The following is a 17,680-nucleotide window of genomic DNA, read 5'->3' as shown; positions in this document are numbered from 1 at the left end:
TTCCCACATATGGAATGTTGGCCAAGCAATCTTGTAGATTTATGTCCATATCAGATATCTGAAGCTAGGCCCATGGCAGAAGCTCTGGATGAAAGCTCAAATGCATCCAAAGCAGAATGAGCCCTATACCTTCTGATCTATAGCAGAGCATGAGTGATATGTTGGAACTCAGGAATATGAACAGATGGAATGTATTGTTCAAATACTGTTATCTTTCTAATTAACTGTTTGAAATAAAAAGACAAAGAAATTGCAATCCTATACTTTGTTGGATAACATGGAATTCTGATAGAAGACAGCCAAATCTGTCCATAGTTCTACCCTCACGTCCTGGAGGAGCTGTGGCATAGACTCTGGAGCTAGATGACTTTTTAAGGGAAGATTCTCCTAGCAATGACTGATGTTGGAGTTGCAGTCTATCAAAACCTGGACATGAGATATATACAACCTTTAGAAATATGTTGTGAGTAATTGCCCAATTCCAATTTTCTAGGAGCTATAGTCACTGAGTGAAGTCTCCCAATTTCTTAGAAAAGCCTCTTTCAAAAGATTGTGAAGTGGTAACTTTAAAAGCTCCTTGGGAGGTTCCTCAAAATCTAATGCCTCCAGCTGTTTAGCTATGGGTTCAATGTCTGCTTCTAGTTTTATAGGCAGCTCCATACCCAACTGCCTAATATATTTGGTAAAAGAGACCCCTTCAGGAGGTGATCTTCTCCCTAGGTGGAGGACATGGCTCAGAGGGGATTCCATATGACTCAGGAGCTGATAAATTATCCTCCCACTCCAAGTCACTGTGATCAGAAAGTAAATCAAGGTTTGAAGATTCTCTGCAACGATGGTACCAACCTAAGGAAGTTGAAAATGGAGATCGTCGGTACCAAGATGAACATGAGGATGCATGCGTCGAGGTGGAATACTTAGATTGAGAACATCGATGTTTAGAGAAGAATATCGGTGCTTTGATGAGGAACGTTGATAATTCAATGCAGATTTTCGGTGTCCCGATTAAGATCTTCAATGCCTCGATGCAGAGCCTCGATATGAAGAACGACGTCGGTGTCTCAATGGTGATCAATGCGCTGATGAAGAGGATCGTCGATAGCATGTTCGAGAGCGATGATGCCTTATGGAGATAGAAGGATGCTCTGAGGACGAGCGTCGCCATCGATTTGAAGAACATCTATGCAAAGCAGAGTGATGTGTATAAGTTGAGGCTGAAGCAGTACCTTGTGGCCTGGGAGAACTATGCTAAGGCTGGGCCACTACTAATGAAGTCGGTGTGGACATTGGCATGGAGATTAGCTTGAACATGTCACCAATCTCTTTGCACAGAAAATCATCGACCTTGGATCGAATATTCTGAGACTGAGCAGGCTTCAATGTTGCAGCAGGGTGGCTCAGGGTGGGAGACCTTGAAGAAGATGCATGCCCCACAGGAGACACAGTCTGCAAAGAAGAAGAGCGTCAGCGTTTGGGCTGCTTTGAGGGACTCGATACTGACAAGGCCTGCAACACTGGCTGGGAAGTGGTTAGCATTCTTAGCATGCTTCCCTGAAGTAGAGATGTCTGATGCCGATGTTGAAATTGATGCAGGTGTCTGCGGTACCAATGGAGACTTATCCATCATAACGTAACTGAAAATTTTCTTCTGCTAAGCTGCTGGGCCTTTAATGAATGCTTTTGAAGAGTAGAATAATGAATGCAGGAATCCACTCAATGTTCAAGCCCCAAACACCAGTTGTGCGGGTTGGTGATGACAATTGACAATGACAGCACTTCTTAAAACCTGGTCAATGCTTTCGACATGGATGAGAAAATGTGAGCAGCTAAGTCAAACTCAATTTTCAAAGAGAAAATAAAATACCTCACCACACAAAATCATTAAGACTCCAGGCCTCAAAAGAGGGATAAGGGAAAAAATGAAAGTAAAATTAAGAAAGTCTTTTTTTTTTTTTTACTCACAAACTGAAGTTAAAGAATTATTCAACGGAAAAAAATAGTAAGAGAAAATAAATCTCATAAACAAACGCGCTGAAGGTAGGCAACGCAGCATCAGAAGACACAACTTTTTTACTCTGCAGAAAATAAAGAACTGAGGTACTGTGAGCTCTTGTCAGGTGGGAAGGCACTCGATGGTGTATGCGTGATGCGGGCAGATAAAGCTTTTATGCTCTTAAAGTGCCAGTGCACTTTTCACTGTCTGTGCTGGGCTCCGTGGATGACATCACCCATATGTGAGAAAATGCTGCCTGCTTGTTGATCAGACCAGGGTACCTGTTTGATGGAACAGCTTGGGGCAAGTGTGTTGAGTGATGCAACTTTCTGAGTAAAGATGAGGTCTAGGAAGTGGCCCGTTGAGTCTAGTATTGATTAGAGAATGATACAGGAACTCAATTTCCCCATCCTGCCCCGCAAGTTTTATTACTGTCCTTGTCCCTGCCCCATTCTTGTAAGCTCTACCTTAACCGCACAAGCCTCGAACATTTCTGATTTTAAAGTGTTTGAGGCTTGTACAGATGAGGATAGAGCTTGCAGGAATAGGGCAGGGACAGGAAAATAACTCACAGGGACAGGACAGGAAAATGAGTTCCCACAGGGACAGGGAAAAATTTGTCCCTGTGTCATTCTCTAGTATTGACTATTTGGTGAAAGCCCAGTTCTGTTAGTGAAAGGATGAAATCTGCTGGTGATCTGGTCTCATTTGGGAGGTCAGCAAAAATTAAAGTCTCCTAGAATAACTTAAGAACATAACATAAGAAGCGCCATCTCCGGTATAGACCCTAGGTCCATCAAGTCCGGCAATCCACACATGCGGAGGCCCCGCCAGGTGTACCCTGGCATAGTTTTGGTCCCCATATCGCTCTAAGCTTCTCGTAAAGAGAAGTGCATCTAGCTTACCCTTACCCATGTCACTTCATGTCACTCATAAGGAGATGTACATCTAACTTACTCTTAAATCCTAGAACGATGGATTCCACAATTACCTCTTCTGGGAGAGCATTCCAGGTGTCCACCACTCATTGCGTGAAGCTGAACTTCCTGATATTTGTCCTGAACTTGTCCCCCCTTAGCTTCAGCCCATGTCCTCTTGTCCGTGCCACATTGGACATTGTAAATAATGTTTTTTCCTGCTCTATTTTGTCGATTCCTTTCAGTATTTTGAAAGTCTCAATCATATCCCCTCGCAGTCTCCTTTTCTCAAGGGAGAACAACCCCAGTCTCTTAAGTCTTTCCTCATAATCCAGTCTTTCTCCATACCTTTCACCAGCTTTGTTGCTCGTCTCTGCACCCTCTCTAGCAGTTTTATATCCTTCTTTAGGTAAGGAGACCAATGCTGGACGCAGTATTCCAAGTGCGGTCTGACCATCGCTCTATAAAGCGGCATTATAACTTTCTCTGATCTACTCGTGATTCCCTTCTTTATCATGCCTAGCATTCTATTCGTGTTCTTTGCTGCCGCCGCACATTGCACCGACGGCTTCAGTGTCCTATCGATTAATACCCCCAGGTCCTTTTCCTGTTCAGTTTTTCCCAGAGTTGCACCTGACATACTATACTTGTTTTCCTTATTTTTTCTGCCTAAGTGCATCACTTTGCATTTTTCCACATTAAACTTCATCTGCCATTTATCTGCCCAATTCTCCAATCAGCTCAAGTCACTCTGGAGTTCCTCACTGTCCTTCTGCGATTTGATGGCCTGTCATAGCTTTGTGTCATTTGCAAACTTGATGATCTCACTGGATGTTCCATCCTTTAGGTCATTGATGAAGATATTAAATAAGATGGGCCCAAGTACCTAGCCCTGGGGCACACCGCTAGTCACATTTTCCCAGTCTGAGAACTTCTCATTTATGCCCACTCTCTGCCTTCTGTTCTCCAGCCATTTGCCTATCCATCTTAGTATATCTCCTTCTATTCCATGGCCCTGCAGTTTCCTGAGGAGTTTTACATGTGGAACTTTGTCGAACGCTTTCTGAAAATCCAAGTATATAATATCCACCGGTTCTCCATTATCAATTTGTCTGTTCACTGTCTCAAAAAATTGAAGTAGGTTCATCAAGCATGACTTCCCTTTCCTGAATCCATGTTGGCTGGCTTTCATCAAGTCGTGTGTGTCTAGGTGCCGGGTTATGCTATCCTTGATCAGCGCCTCAAACATCTTCCCAGGAACCGACGTGAGACTCACAGGTCTATAGTTGCCCGGTATTCCTCTTGATCCTTTTTTGAATATCGGTGTGACGTTCGCTATCTTCCAGTCGTCTGGTATCTGCCCTGTTTTGATTGACAGGATGGCAAGTTTTTGGAATAGTTCTCCGATTTCCACTTTTAGCTCTTTCAAGACTCTCGGATGAATTCCATCCAGTCCATATTTGTCGCTTTTGAGTTTGTCGATCTGGCGGTAGATCTGGTCCAAGTCCAACAAATCTGGTGGTGGTAGCATGAGTTTATGTTCAAACAAAGAATGTAGTACTTTTATTGGTTTATATAGAGTAATCCATGAGGAGTGTGTGGCACAGTGGTTGGATCTACAGCCTCAGCACCCTGGGGTTGTGGGTTCAAACCCTGCACTGCTCCTTGTGACCCTGAGCAAGTCACTTAATCCTCCATAGCCCCAGGTACATTACATAGATTGTGAGCCCACCGGGACAGAGAGGGAAAATGCTTGAGTACCTGATTGTAAAAACCGCTTAGATAACCTTGATAGGCGGTATATAAAATCCTAATAAAACTTGAAACTATTAGTTTGAACTGCCTCCTGGTATAAATTCCCACTATTAAAAAATCTCTCACTTTCAAGATCAGATTAAATTTCTGGTTTAGTGGTATAAAATATGAACATACGTATGATTTTTATTTATTTAATATGATGGCATAATATCTACTTACCTTTAAGATGTAAGTAAGTCAAAAATTCAATTATTGTATGTAGAACTTTATCATCCATCCATGTCTTCAAAAAGTTACCTAAACAATGAAGAACAGGAATAATTAAAAGTAGATTTCTGAAACAGCAGATTTGTTTTATTTTATTACACAAGCAGCTTACAAAACTGTAGAAATACAGTCTCTCAAACTGTGTGTCATGGCACAGTGGTTTGCCTTGAAAAGATTCCAGGTGTGCCAAGAGATTCCAGAGTTTTACTTTATTTTTAAAAATTCCTTTCATAACAATACACTAGAATGGATGACATGTACGTTGAATACATAAAAGTCTGTCAATCTTATGAGTGTCTGTGTGCGTAAGAATACAACTGCCCAGACAAGCATCATTCTTTGACATGATTGGTCTTTGAAAACTAACAGCAATAATTTTATTTTTATTTTCTATGCAGTAGTTATCCTAACTTGAGCAACAATGCAATCAAGGCTTTGTTACCACTTGGATCTTATCTTTGTGAACTTGATTTTTCAGCTCTGACAGAAATTAAATTGAGAAAAAAAAGAGGACGACTGCAGATGGAGGATGATGAAATGTGTGCTTGCTTGTTGGCTATCGAGCCACGTTTTGAGTTAATTTGAACTCAAAAACAAGCATATCCATTGCATTGATTAGCAATTTCTATTCTATCTAGTTTTACCCTTGTTACATAGCTTAAATAACTTTAAAATAAATACATTGTTTTTGCAATTTTATAATTTCAAAAACATTTGCTCCATTTAGTGTGACAGAGCTGAAAAAGTTTGAGACACTGCAGTAGAAGATTAACATCCAAACCATACCCTTCTATTTTAAACCCTCACAATTGCTTTCCCAACATCTTCAAGATGCTTAAGTCTAACCCATGAGAAAGATCACACAAAGGGGGCAATTTTACAAAGGGTGTTCAGAGTTACGAGGGCATGCCTACATAGTAGCACCTGAATGTGCATCTGATTTCTATAAAGGGTGTGCAGGTGAATGCACGCTTGACAAAATACTGATTGTAAATGTAAGCATTCAAATGTAGTGGGTGCCCAGGCCACAGAAGTGGAGGCTGCAGGCAGAGCAGAACCATGAATACCACAAGAGGGCACCTGAGAGATACCAACCTGTGTCCCTTATTTCAATGCCAGTGTGGAGCCACGAATAGCGGCAATCCAGCTCTTCAGGGTCATCGGACCCACTGCTCCACAATACCCAACAGAACTACTGAACCCCAGACACACTACCTGCCAAACCACTGCACACACCTCACTACCCAAACCCCCCACCTACCAAACCCACAGAACTCCACCTGTATCATCACATAACACCCAAAATTAAATCCACCCCATTCCACCACTCAAAGAATTACCCAAAAGGCCATTACATACACACCTCCATACAGTCACCAGAACCTAATCATCAAAATCTCCACACCCACCCCCCTCCCGACACTCACCAGTACCCAAACCGCTGAACGGTACTCCCGCTAAGCAAGCACGCCCACTGACGGCACAGCTGCACAGCCCCCACACAGCGCTGGTATGGACACCAGCACCTGCAGCCTGAAACCAGAGGCTGTGCAATGCTGAAACACTACCCTCGAGGTCTCACAGACACCTCCAGGAATGGCACAACGTACTGAAATTAAAATGCACCCAGTAGCCCCAACTAGAATGATGCACAGGAAAAATACCAACAACTCCACCAACAGTGGAGTTGTTGGTATTTCCCTTCCTTAGCACTCATGTATGCTCAGCCAAGTTAAGTGCCCATGAGCATTTCAAAATGAAATGATGCATGTGGGGAAATAGGAACCCAAACTATAGCTATGTGATGCAGGGTTCCAGGTTAGGAGTCACCACCCAGAAAAAGGATCTAGGTGTTATTGTTCAGGATACTTTGAAATAAGAAATAACAATAATATAAAGTAAATTACTAAATCTGTGATAATAAATGATAATGTTAATTATTTCACAGTATAATAACCTATTACACCCAATTTGTTTTAATACTGTTTGCAAATAGCAATAAGAAGTATTGCAGAATCAGGAGATGGGAGGAGGATATTCCTGGGATAGTTCTTGTGACTGTATGAACACAATCCCTACAGTGAACATGAAATCTGATGTCTCAGCATAATTAACCAAAAGGACTTTTGGACTAAGGATGTAGCACTTTACATGAGGGGTGAGTATGTGAGAAGAGGAGTAAGTGCCCAAATATGGGTAATTGTAAATAGGGTTGGAGATCTGAAGAATAACGGGAGAAGAGAGAACGGAAGTAACAAAGGAAGTGAACTGCCGTTGCTCTATCCAATGAGCGAGCGGGCAGGCAGGAGGGACTAAGAAGTGGTTGATCTATATAACGAATGAATGTGCTGAACTCTGTGGGCCTACTTTGCCATTCTTATGCAATTTGGACACCCTTTCTGGCCAGGAAGAAAATAAAAGATATTCTGCTTTACCACGAGACTTTCTGGAGTTTCTTTACAAGCTGTGTCACCGCTCTTCTGGGATTACATCATCATTGGCCAGGACTGGCATCATCGAGCAGTGGGGAGACGCATCCCGCTGAATTCAGCGGTCTCACAGTTCCCGACAGGGATCCCACAATGTACTGACAAGCATCCTGAGACCTGTTTGAAAGAAAGCAGAAGGAAATAAGTGGGCATGTGCAACTGACCAGGCAACTCCATGTGCATGGACCAAGGTAAGAAGTTTTCAGCTATATAGTATTACCTTGGTGTTTGGGGACATTCTGTGAGCACCTTGCAAGTATGTGAGTGAGATATGCCTTTGGCACGAAGCAAGTGCAGAGTTCCAATTTGCATTTCCGTTGGCCCAAGAGGGGCATGCCCAGAGACAGACTGAGGTGTCTTCAAAGGAACAGAATGGGAGCTAAGGCTAGTAGAGGTGAGGAGGGGGATGGTAGAGACCCCAGAAGCATTCCTCCAGAAAGCCCCTTAGGGAGGATGCTGAAGTACTGGGAAGATATGTCCTGTATTAAAGGGAAGAGTAAGAAACAGATGATCACTTATTGCTGTTTTGTTTGGACCAAAGAGTATTAAACCTCTGGCAATCTTCTGGTCAAAGTTTGATGCAGAGGAAGATTGGCTTTGTGCAATCTTAAATTCTTATGTAAATCACAAGAAGCCATATTCACAGGAGGAAGCGGAGTATACTTCCTGTTGGATAGGGGGTGGGGTAAAATTCTTCCCTATTCAAATGAAGGAAAAAGAGAGTGAACAGGCAGAGACAGATGCCTGCCTCTGAGATCCTCTGCAGCATTTACCCCTCCATATAATCCCCTTGGAAGTCAGAGACTGCAGGAAGCACAGGGGGTGGAAGATATCCACCTGATGGCTCTTTCCACGGCTCCAGAGGAGTCGTTCCCCAGATTAAGAAAGGAGTTACAGCAGTGTCAGGCAGACCTATAGCCTCTGGAGTGCTCCTTCAGAAGGAGGAGGGAGCAGTGCAGAGTTTCCCACTGAGGGATATCTTAGCTCCTAGTTAACTAGTATGGAGGTGCGGAGTTTTAAAAAGGAGATAGAATTTTTAATTGAGGATCCTACTGGGTTAGCAGAACAGTTTGATCAGGCCTATTCTGGGTATCTTGTTCATTGGGGAGGAACAAGGAATGATTAGGAGAGCAGCTCTGATACAATGGCAGAATATTCATCCTGTGGGAGAAGAAAAATTTCCTAATGTAGACCCAAATTGGAGAAATCAAAATGCAGCACATCGTGTCAATATGAAAGATTGAAGGGATCTTATAATAGAGGGAATTAAGGAGGCAGCACCTAAATCCCAGAATTTCACTAAAGCATTTGAGGTACAGCAAGAAAAAAAAGAGGATCCATCAGCCTTTTTTACTGAGAATACGGGAACAAATGAGAAGATATTCATTCAGGTATGAACCCAGATAACCCAGTAGCTCAAGGTTTATTAAAAGTACACTTTGTCACAAAGGCATGGCCTGATATAAGGAAAAAGGTGCAGAAATTAGAAGGTTGGCGTGAGAAACCATTAGAAGAATTATTGAGGGAGGCACAGAAGGCATTTGTAAAAGGAGAGGAAGAGAAGAAGAGGCAGAAGGTGAAATTAATTTCTGCAGTAGATGAGGTGATTAAAAAGAGAGGCAAAGCAGTAAATAAGCCAAGTGAAGAAGGAGGATTGAGCTGAGGTAGAGAGAGGGAAAGATGGGGGCAGAGAATATAGTCAGGGGCAGTTATGGGGACCACCCCAGGACACAACATCCATGGAGTGCTATTATTGTGGCAAGCCTGGACACTTTAAACGAGAATGCCCTGACCTACAGAGGGAAAAAAGAGTCATCCCTTTTAAGACCAAATTGCAATATGTAGAAAAAGAGGTGAAATATCTGGGACACCTTATCAGTGAAAGGAAGAGACAAATCAATCCTGAGAGAATTAAGGAGATTGTTGAACTTCCCTTACCAAGAACCAAAAGCTAAGACAATTTCTGGGTCTATTGCAGATTATGGATTGATTCATATGCCCAGAAAACAAAGGGGTTGTATCTGAAACTCCTTGAAGAAGAACCAAACCTGCTCGAATGGACAGAGAGGAAAAGAAATTGGTGGTAGGTTTAAAAGAAAGTTTGATACATTGCCTCTTTAGACAAGCCCTTCCATTCATTTGCCACTGTAGATAAGGGGGCAGCATTGGAAGTGCTGACTCAGAATTGGGGAGGGAAAAGACAGCCAGTGGCCTATTTGTCCAAATTGTTAGATCCTGTTTCATGAGGATGGCCTGAATGTGTGCAAGCTGTTGCAGCTGCGGCCCTCCTGGTGGAAGAAAGCAGAAAATTAGCCTTGGGGGTGAGCACCCCTCATTAAGTCAGAACTATTTTGTATAAAAAAACTGGAAAATGGCTGACTCTTGAATATTGAGATATGAGGCCATCTTGATCGAAAAGGATGATTTAGTGCTTATAAATGGATACATGTCTCAATCCAACTACCTTTTTGTGGAAGGGAGAAGCAGTGGATGGGGGACAGCCTGAACATAATTGTCTGGATATCATTGAATATTAGACTAAAGTGCATTCAGACTTAAGAGACACAGCACTACACTACCTAGGGGTTGTCAACTGTTTATTGATGGCTCCTCGAGGGTGGTGGAGGGAAAGAGACATAATGGTTATGCCATATTAGACGGGATAAGATAATTTGTGGTAGAGGCAGGGCAGAGGCATACCAAACATCTGGTTGGAACAAACCTGTGAATTATACGCCCTCAATCAAGCCTTGCAGTTGCTCAAGAAAGAGGAAGGCACAATTTATATAGATTCCAAATATGCTTTTGGAGTAGCACAAATAAAGTACAGATAAAAAAATTTTTGTGTGAAGGGGAAGTCCTCAGTCCCACAGCCCACAATGGGGAAACACTACCCTTAATGCTCAGCTGCCACAATCATACACCCAATAGGGTATTATGTGTGAAACATCCAAGGACGACCCCAGATTTTTATAAATTTTCAAGTGCACTAAAAACATGTGCATGTGCTAAATAGTGAAACAATAAGTAATAAATACTATAATATAAAGTGCCAGGCCGTCTGTGCCCCCCAACCCGAGGGAGCACAGCGGCCAGAATTCATCTAAGCCGAACAGAAATTAAAAAAAACTGGACAAGCAAAAGATTAAAAAAAGAGCGTAGTACTTAACTCTCCAAATCAAGTCCAGAGTAAGTTAAAAAAAACTGCATGCTCGTATTGTCTGATGGGACTCCGTTTCAAAGGCTCAAAGACACCCCCCCCCTCAGGAACTGGTACTACTGTCTCTGCTCACTCGCAAGAAGGATGTCCCAGCAAATCGTAGTAAGGCAAGATTGAAAAATGGGAGGAGAGGAGACTGATCAATGATAGAAGGAAAGAACTGACAAAAAGGAATTGATTAAACAAGTGATAGAGAATCTGCTTCCTGAGGAGATAGCAGTGGTCCATGTGAATGGATACCAGAAAGCATATACACAAGAGGCCATTGGAAATAGGCTGGCAGATGAGGCAGCCAAGTAAGCTGCTCTGGAATCTGAAATAGTAACAATATGGATTTTTAACTCCTAGAGTTCCAGATTGTACCTTTACTCCTGCATTCACAAGTAAGGAGGAGGAAGAATGGACCAAATTGGGGGCAATTAAAACAAATGAAGGGAAATGGGATGTTACCAGATGATAGGCAAATGTTAAATAAACAAATCATGCGGAAGAATTGTCTGTGCTACATCAAGGGCGTCATTGGGGTGTCCAGGCCCTGTGTGATTTAACTCTTAGAGCATATGGATAATTAGGAATTTACACTGTCGCAAAGCAGATTTGTGACTGCTGTGTAATCTGCAAAAAAGATACACAAGAAAGTGTTGCAGAGGCAATCTTTGGGAGGTCGGTAGCCAAGACTGCGGCCTTTTCAGAGCATCCAGGTAGATTTCACAGAACTACCTCCAGTGGGTAGGCTTAAGTAGATGTTCATGTTGGTAGATCACTTAACTGGGTGGGTAGAGGCTTATCCTATGGTACAGTCACTTTGGCTGGGATGGCTAAGTAGTTTTAGTGCAAATAGTTCCAAGGTATGATATAGTGGAAAATGTGGATTCAGATCAGGGCACCACTTTACATCCCAGGTATTACAAAATATTATGACTAGGTTGGAAATTTCATGGGAATTTCATACTCCATGGCACCTACCTTCTTCTGAAAGGGTGGAGCAAATGAATCACACAATAAAAAGGCAGCTGGCTAAGTCAATTCTAGAAACCAAGTAGCCTTGGATGAAGTGTTTGCCCTTGGCCCTCTTACAAATCAGAACAGCTCCACAGAAAGACATAGGGGGTATCCCCTTATGAAATGTTATTTGGCCTGCCATATCTGGGTAATAAGGGGGTCTCCCAGTATTGGAGACAGGTGACCAGCTCCTTAAGAAATATTGGCACTGTCTTCTTTGTGTTCTCTTAGGGCCAAAGGACTTCTAGCCCAGACACCACCCTTAGAGTTTGCAGTCCACAGTTACAAAGCAGGCAAGTAGATACTTGTGAAATCCTGGAAAGAGACAAAGTTGCAGTCCAAGTGGGAAGGACCATTCCAAACACTGCTCACTACAGAGACTGGTGTAAGAATGAAAGAAAGAGGGTGGATCCATCAAACCAAAGTGAACGGACCAGGGCCGCCATCAGAAATTTCTGGGCCCCTTACTGAGCAATCCTATTGGGCCCCCCACGCACCCCTTCCCCCCCCCCCGACGCCCCCCACCCTTTTTTCCATGGGCCGAATACACACATACTTTTCTGCTAATGCTCCACCTAAGCCAGTCCCGTAAAATCTTCTCACGTCCATTGGGTGATTTGACATAGAGGAGATATTCATAAAAAGAACGTCCGTCAAGATCTTTACTCATAGACTGTGCCATTTGCTTTAAATCATCTTCCATCATTAATCCAAATTGCACAATTCTTTCTCTGTCTTTGTCCTGAATGACATCTGGCCACATTGCTGGATCCTTCCAGTCAACAAATTTATGAGCAGGCGCGGAGAACGCATTTTTAAACAAATGTAGTTTATCCTTGTACTCCTTATGTAATTTTAATCATCTATGGATATGTTTGTATGTTTATTGTTCAAATGATTTTATTTATTTCCCCAAATTTATTTTTGTTATACACATTGAAAATATTTGATATTGCGTTTAAATCAAAATCTCAATAAACTTGAAACGTATGCCCGTGAGATTGTGGGAGGGTTAAATACTCAAAACTTAGAAGAATAACAATTTACTTAAAGTTTTTGCTACGCCAGCTTTCTGGTATCTTTACATACAGTGGCGTACGTAGCATATGTAACACCCGGGGCCCATCATTTTTTGGCACCCCCCCCCCATCTGTAAGAAAAACATGATTTTTAGTAACAAACCACACGTCACACATGAGTTCCTAGGAAAAGGCAGCATCTTACATATTGCAGTGAGCAGTACATCAATACACCCATTGTAAAATTAAATAAGCCAGATCAGCACAGATCAATCCTACACCGCCAATCCTAACAGAAAACCATGTCTTTCGAACACACAGAACACAGAAAACACCTTCGCCTAGTATGGAATATGTCATCACAAACTAACCCCTCCCCCTTTTACAAAACTGTAGTGTGGATTTTAGCCACAGTGGTAACAGCCCTGACGCTCATAGAATTCTGAGCATCAGAGCTGCTACCACCACGGCTGGTGCTAAAAAACGCTCCACAGTTTTGTAAAAGGGGGGATAAAATAGAAATACACAGTTTCAACGCTCTAGCTCAGAGGTGCCCAAACTTTTTGAGCTTGTGAGCTACTTTAAAATGACCAAATCAAAATGATCTACCAACAATAAAATTAAAAAACACAAAGCACACTATGCGCTGAGAAAAAGCACAGTTACCGTATTTTCACGCAAATAACACGCACCCGTATAAAACGCGCACACGGATATAGCGCGCAGAAATCACGATGATTTGCACAAAAACTTTGATATACCGCGCTCACGGGTATACCGCGCATGCTGCCCGACGCTCCTTTCGCCCGCCCTGACTTTCCGTGCGCTGTCCCGACTCTCCGTTCACCCCCCCTGACTTCCGTGCACTGTCCCCCCTTGAAGGTCTGTCCCCATCCTGAAAGCCTGATGCCCCCCCCCCCCGACGTCCGATACATCCCTCCCCCCCCCCCCGAAGGACCGCCGACTCCCCAACAATATCGGGCCAGGAGGGAGCCCAAATCCTCCTGGCCACGGTGACCCCCTAACCCCACCCCGCACTACATTACGGGCAGGAGGGATCCCAGGCCCTCCTGCCCTCGACGCAAACCCCCCTCCCCCCCAAGAACCTCCGACCGCCCCCCAGCCGACCCGCGATCCCCCTGGCGACCCCCACGACCCCCCCACCCCCCTTCCCCGTACCTTTGGTAGTTGGGCCAGAAGGGAGCCCAAACCCTCCTGGCCACGGCGACCCCCTAACCCCACCCCGCACTACATTACGGGCAGGAGGGATCCCAGGCCCTCCTGCCCTCGACGCAAACCCCCCTCCCCCCCAAGAACCTCCGACCGCCCCCCAGCCGACCCGCGATCCCCCTGGCGACCCCCACGACCCCCCCACCCCCCTTCCCCATACCTTTAGTAGTTGGCCGGACAGACGGGAGCCAAACCCGCCTGTCCGGCAGGCAGCCAACGAAGGAATGAGGCCGGATTGGCCCATCCATCCTAAAGCTCCGCCTACTGGTGGGGCCTAAGGCGCGTGGGCCAATCAGAATAGGCCCTGGAGCCTTAGGTCCCACCTGGGGGCGCGGCCTGAGGCACATGGTCGGGTTGGGCCCATGTGCCTCAGGCCGCGCCCCCAGGTGGGACCTAAGGCTCCAGGGCCTATTCTGATTGGCCCACGCGCCTTAGGCCCCACCAGTAGGCGGAGCTTTAGGATGGATGGGCCAAACCGGCCTCATTCCTTCGTTGGCTGCCTGCCGGACAGGCGGGTTTGGCTCCCGTCTGTCCGGCCAACTACTAAAGGTACGGGGAAGGGGGGTGGGGGGGTCGTGGGGGTCGCCAGGGGGATCGCGGGTCGGCTGGGGGGCGGTCGGAGGTTCTTGGGGGGGAGGGGGGTTTGCATCGAGGGCAGGAGGGCCTGGGATCCCTCCTGCCCGTAATGTAGTGCGGGGTGGGGTTAGGGGGTCGCCGTGGCCAGGAGGGTTTGGGCTCCCTTCTGGCCCAACTACCAAAGGTACGGGGAAGGGGGGTGGGGGGGTCGTGGGGGTCGCCAGGGGGATCGCGGGTCGGCTGGGAGGCGGTCGGAGGTTCTTGGGGGGGAGGGGGGTTTGCGTCGAGGGCAGGAGGGCCTGGGATCCCTCCTGCCCGTAATGTAGTGCGGAGTGGGGTTAGGGGGTCGCCGTGGCCAGGAGGGTTTGGGCTCCCTTCTGGCCCGATATTGTCGGGAAGTCGGCGGTCGTTCGGGGTGGGGGTGCGAGTGGTCCTGCCGGTGGGGGGGGGATGTATCGGACGTCGGGGAGTCGGCCGGGCAAGAGGGCTTGGGCTCCCTCTTGCTCCGATCGTGGATGCGGGTGCGGATGGGAGCGCGTGCGAGCGGTCGTTCGGGGTGGGGGTTGCGAGCGGGTCCTGCTGGGGGGGTGAATCGGGCGTCGGGCGGGGTGGGAACTATGTTTTAAAACTTTGGTATACCGCGCTCACGCATATAACGCGCGAGGGGTATGCGCGGTAGGTAAAAACGCGTATAACGCGCGCGTTATATGCGTGAAAATACGGTACTTACCGTAACAGGTGTTATCCAGGGACAGCAGGCAGATATTCTTGACTGATGGGTGACGGCACCGACGAAGCCCCGGTACGGACAATTTTAGAGTGATTGCACTCTAAGAACTTGGAAAGTTCTAGCAGGCCGCACCGCGCACGCGCGAGTGCCTTCCCGCCCGACAGAGGCGCGCGGTCCCCAGTTAGGATAAGCCAGCTAAGAGGCCAACCCGGGGAGGTGGGTGGGACGCAAGAATATCTGCCTGCTGTCCCTGGATAACACCTGTTACGGTAAGTAACTGTGCTTTATCCCAGGACAAGCAGGCAGCATATTCTTGACTGATGGGTGACCTCCAAGCTAACAAAAAGAAGGATGGAGGAAAGGTTGGCCATTAGGAAAACAAATTTTGCAAAACAGATTGGCCGAAGTGTCCATCCCGTCTGGAGAAAGCATCCAGACAATAGTGAGATGTAAAAGTGTGAACTGAGGACCATGTAGCAGCCTTGCAGATTTCCTCAATAGGCGTGGAACGGAGGAAAGCCACAGATGCTGCCATAGCTCTAACTTTATGGGCCGTGACAGAACCTTCCAGTGTCAGTCTGGACTGAGCATAACAAAATGAAATGCACGCTACAAGCCAATTTGACAATGTACGTTTAGTAACAGGACGTCCTAATTTATTCGGATCAAAGGACAGAAAGAGTTGGGGAGATGATCTGTGGGGCTTAGTACGGTCTAAATAGTAAGCTATAGCCCGCTTACAGTCCAAAGTATGCAGAGCCTGTTCTCCAGAATGCGAGTGAGGTTTCGGAAAGAAGACAGGCAGAACAATGGATTGGTTGAGATGGAATTCAGAGACAACCTTAGGGAGAAACTTTGGATGTGTACGTAGAACCACCTTGTCATGATGGAAGACTGTAAAAGGTGGATCCGCAACTAGTGCATGTAGCTCACTGACCCTCCTGGCAGAGGTAAGAGCAATAAGGAAAAGTATCTTCCAAGTGAGAAACTTGAAAGAAGCGGTAGCCAAAGGTTCAAATGGAGGCTTCATTAAGGCAGAAAGAACTACATTGAGATCCCAGATAACAGGAGGGGCTTTAAGAGGTGGTTTCACATTAAAAAGACCCCGCATGAACCTGGACACCAAGGGATGAGCTGAGAGGAGTTTTCCATGAACTGGCTCATGAAAAGCAGCAATAGCACTGAGGTGGACTCTGATTGAAGTAGACTTGAGGCCAGAGTCAGACAAAGAAAGAAGATAATCCAACAAGGTCTCCACTGCAAGGGAAGTGGGATCATGATGATGAAGAAGACACCAGGAAGAAAAACGTGTCCACTTCTGATGGTAACATTGTAGAGTGGCCGGTTTCCTGGAGGCATCCAGAATGGAACGAACGGGCTGAGACAAAAGAGTATCATGAGAAGTCAGCCCGAGAGAAACCAAGCTGTCAGATGCAGAGACTGAAGGTTGGGATGCAGAAGGGTCTCCTGATGTTGCGTAAGCAGCGAAGGAAACAGTGGAAGAAGAAAAGGCTCCCTGGAACTGAGTTGAAGTAGTAGGGAGAACCAATGTTGCCTGGGCCACCGTGGAGCAATCAGAATCATGGTGGCTCGTTCCCTCTTGAGCTTGAACAAGGTTCTTAACATGAGAGGTAGAGGAGGGAAAGCGTATAGGAACAGATTGGACCAATCGAGGAGAAATGCATCCGCTGCCAGACGGTGAGGAGAGTAGAGTCTGGAGCAGAATAGGGACAGCTGGTGATTGTGAGGAGCTGCAAAGAGGTCTATCTGAGGAGTGCCCCACTGAGCGAAGATGGACTGCAGAGTTAAAGGATCGAGTGTCCACTCGTGAGGCTGGAGAATTCTGCTGAGCTTGTCCGCCAAGGAATTCTGTTCTCCCTGAATGTAGATAGCTTTCAGGAATAGATGGTGATCTGTGGCCCAAGCCCAAATCTTCTGGGCTTCTTGGCACAAGAGGCGAGAGCCTGTCCCACCCTGCTTGTTGATGTAGTACATCGCAACTTGATTGTCTGTGCACAGCAGGAGGACTTGAGGAAAGAGAAGATGTTGGAAGGCCTTGAGGGCATAAAACATTGCTCTGAGTTCCAGGAAATTGATGTGATGCTTCATTTCCTGAGCTGTCCAAAGTCCTTGAGTTTGGAACTCGTTCAAATGAGCCCCCCAGGCATAAGGGGAGGCGTCGGTGGTGATGACAAGTTGATGAGGAGATAGATGGAACAGAAGACCTCTGGAGAGATTTGAGGATATCAACCACCATTGTAGAGACTGACGAAGAGATGATGTGACAGATATGTGACGTGAGCAAGGATCCATCGCTTGGGACCACTGGGTAGCTAGGGTCCATTGAGGAGTGCGCAGGTGAAGACGTGCAAGTGGTGTGACATGAACTGTGGAGGCCATGTGACCCAAGAGTATCATCATTTGTTTGGCAGAGATGGAACGTTGTGGAAGCACCTGCTGACATAGAGATTGAAGTGTT

General features: G+C 45.9%; 1 protein-coding gene across 3 annotated transcripts in view; it reads right to left on the bottom strand.

Annotated features, from left to right (window-relative positions):
* LOC117352266 (galanin peptides-like) overlaps positions 1–17,680 on the bottom strand; it is a 99,194-nt gene that overhangs the window by 11,947 nt on the left and 69,567 nt on the right. For all 3 annotated transcript variants that reach the window (XM_033928624.1, XM_033928625.1, XM_033928626.1), the window contains one exon: positions 4,888–4,965. In XM_033928624.1, the coding sequence (XP_033784515.1) occupies positions 4,888–4,965 (78 nt within the window). The remainder of the gene's footprint in view (positions 1–4,887; positions 4,966–17,680) is intronic.

The sequence above is a fragment of the Geotrypetes seraphini genome, chromosome 19, assembly GCF_902459505.1.
Source record: "Geotrypetes seraphini chromosome 19, aGeoSer1.1, whole genome shotgun sequence".
Lineage (NCBI taxonomy): Eukaryota > Metazoa > Chordata > Amphibia > Gymnophiona > Dermophiidae > Geotrypetes > Geotrypetes seraphini.
The sequence above is the reverse complement of the archived record's forward strand: the minus strand, read 5'-3'. Positions and strand labels throughout refer to the sequence as shown.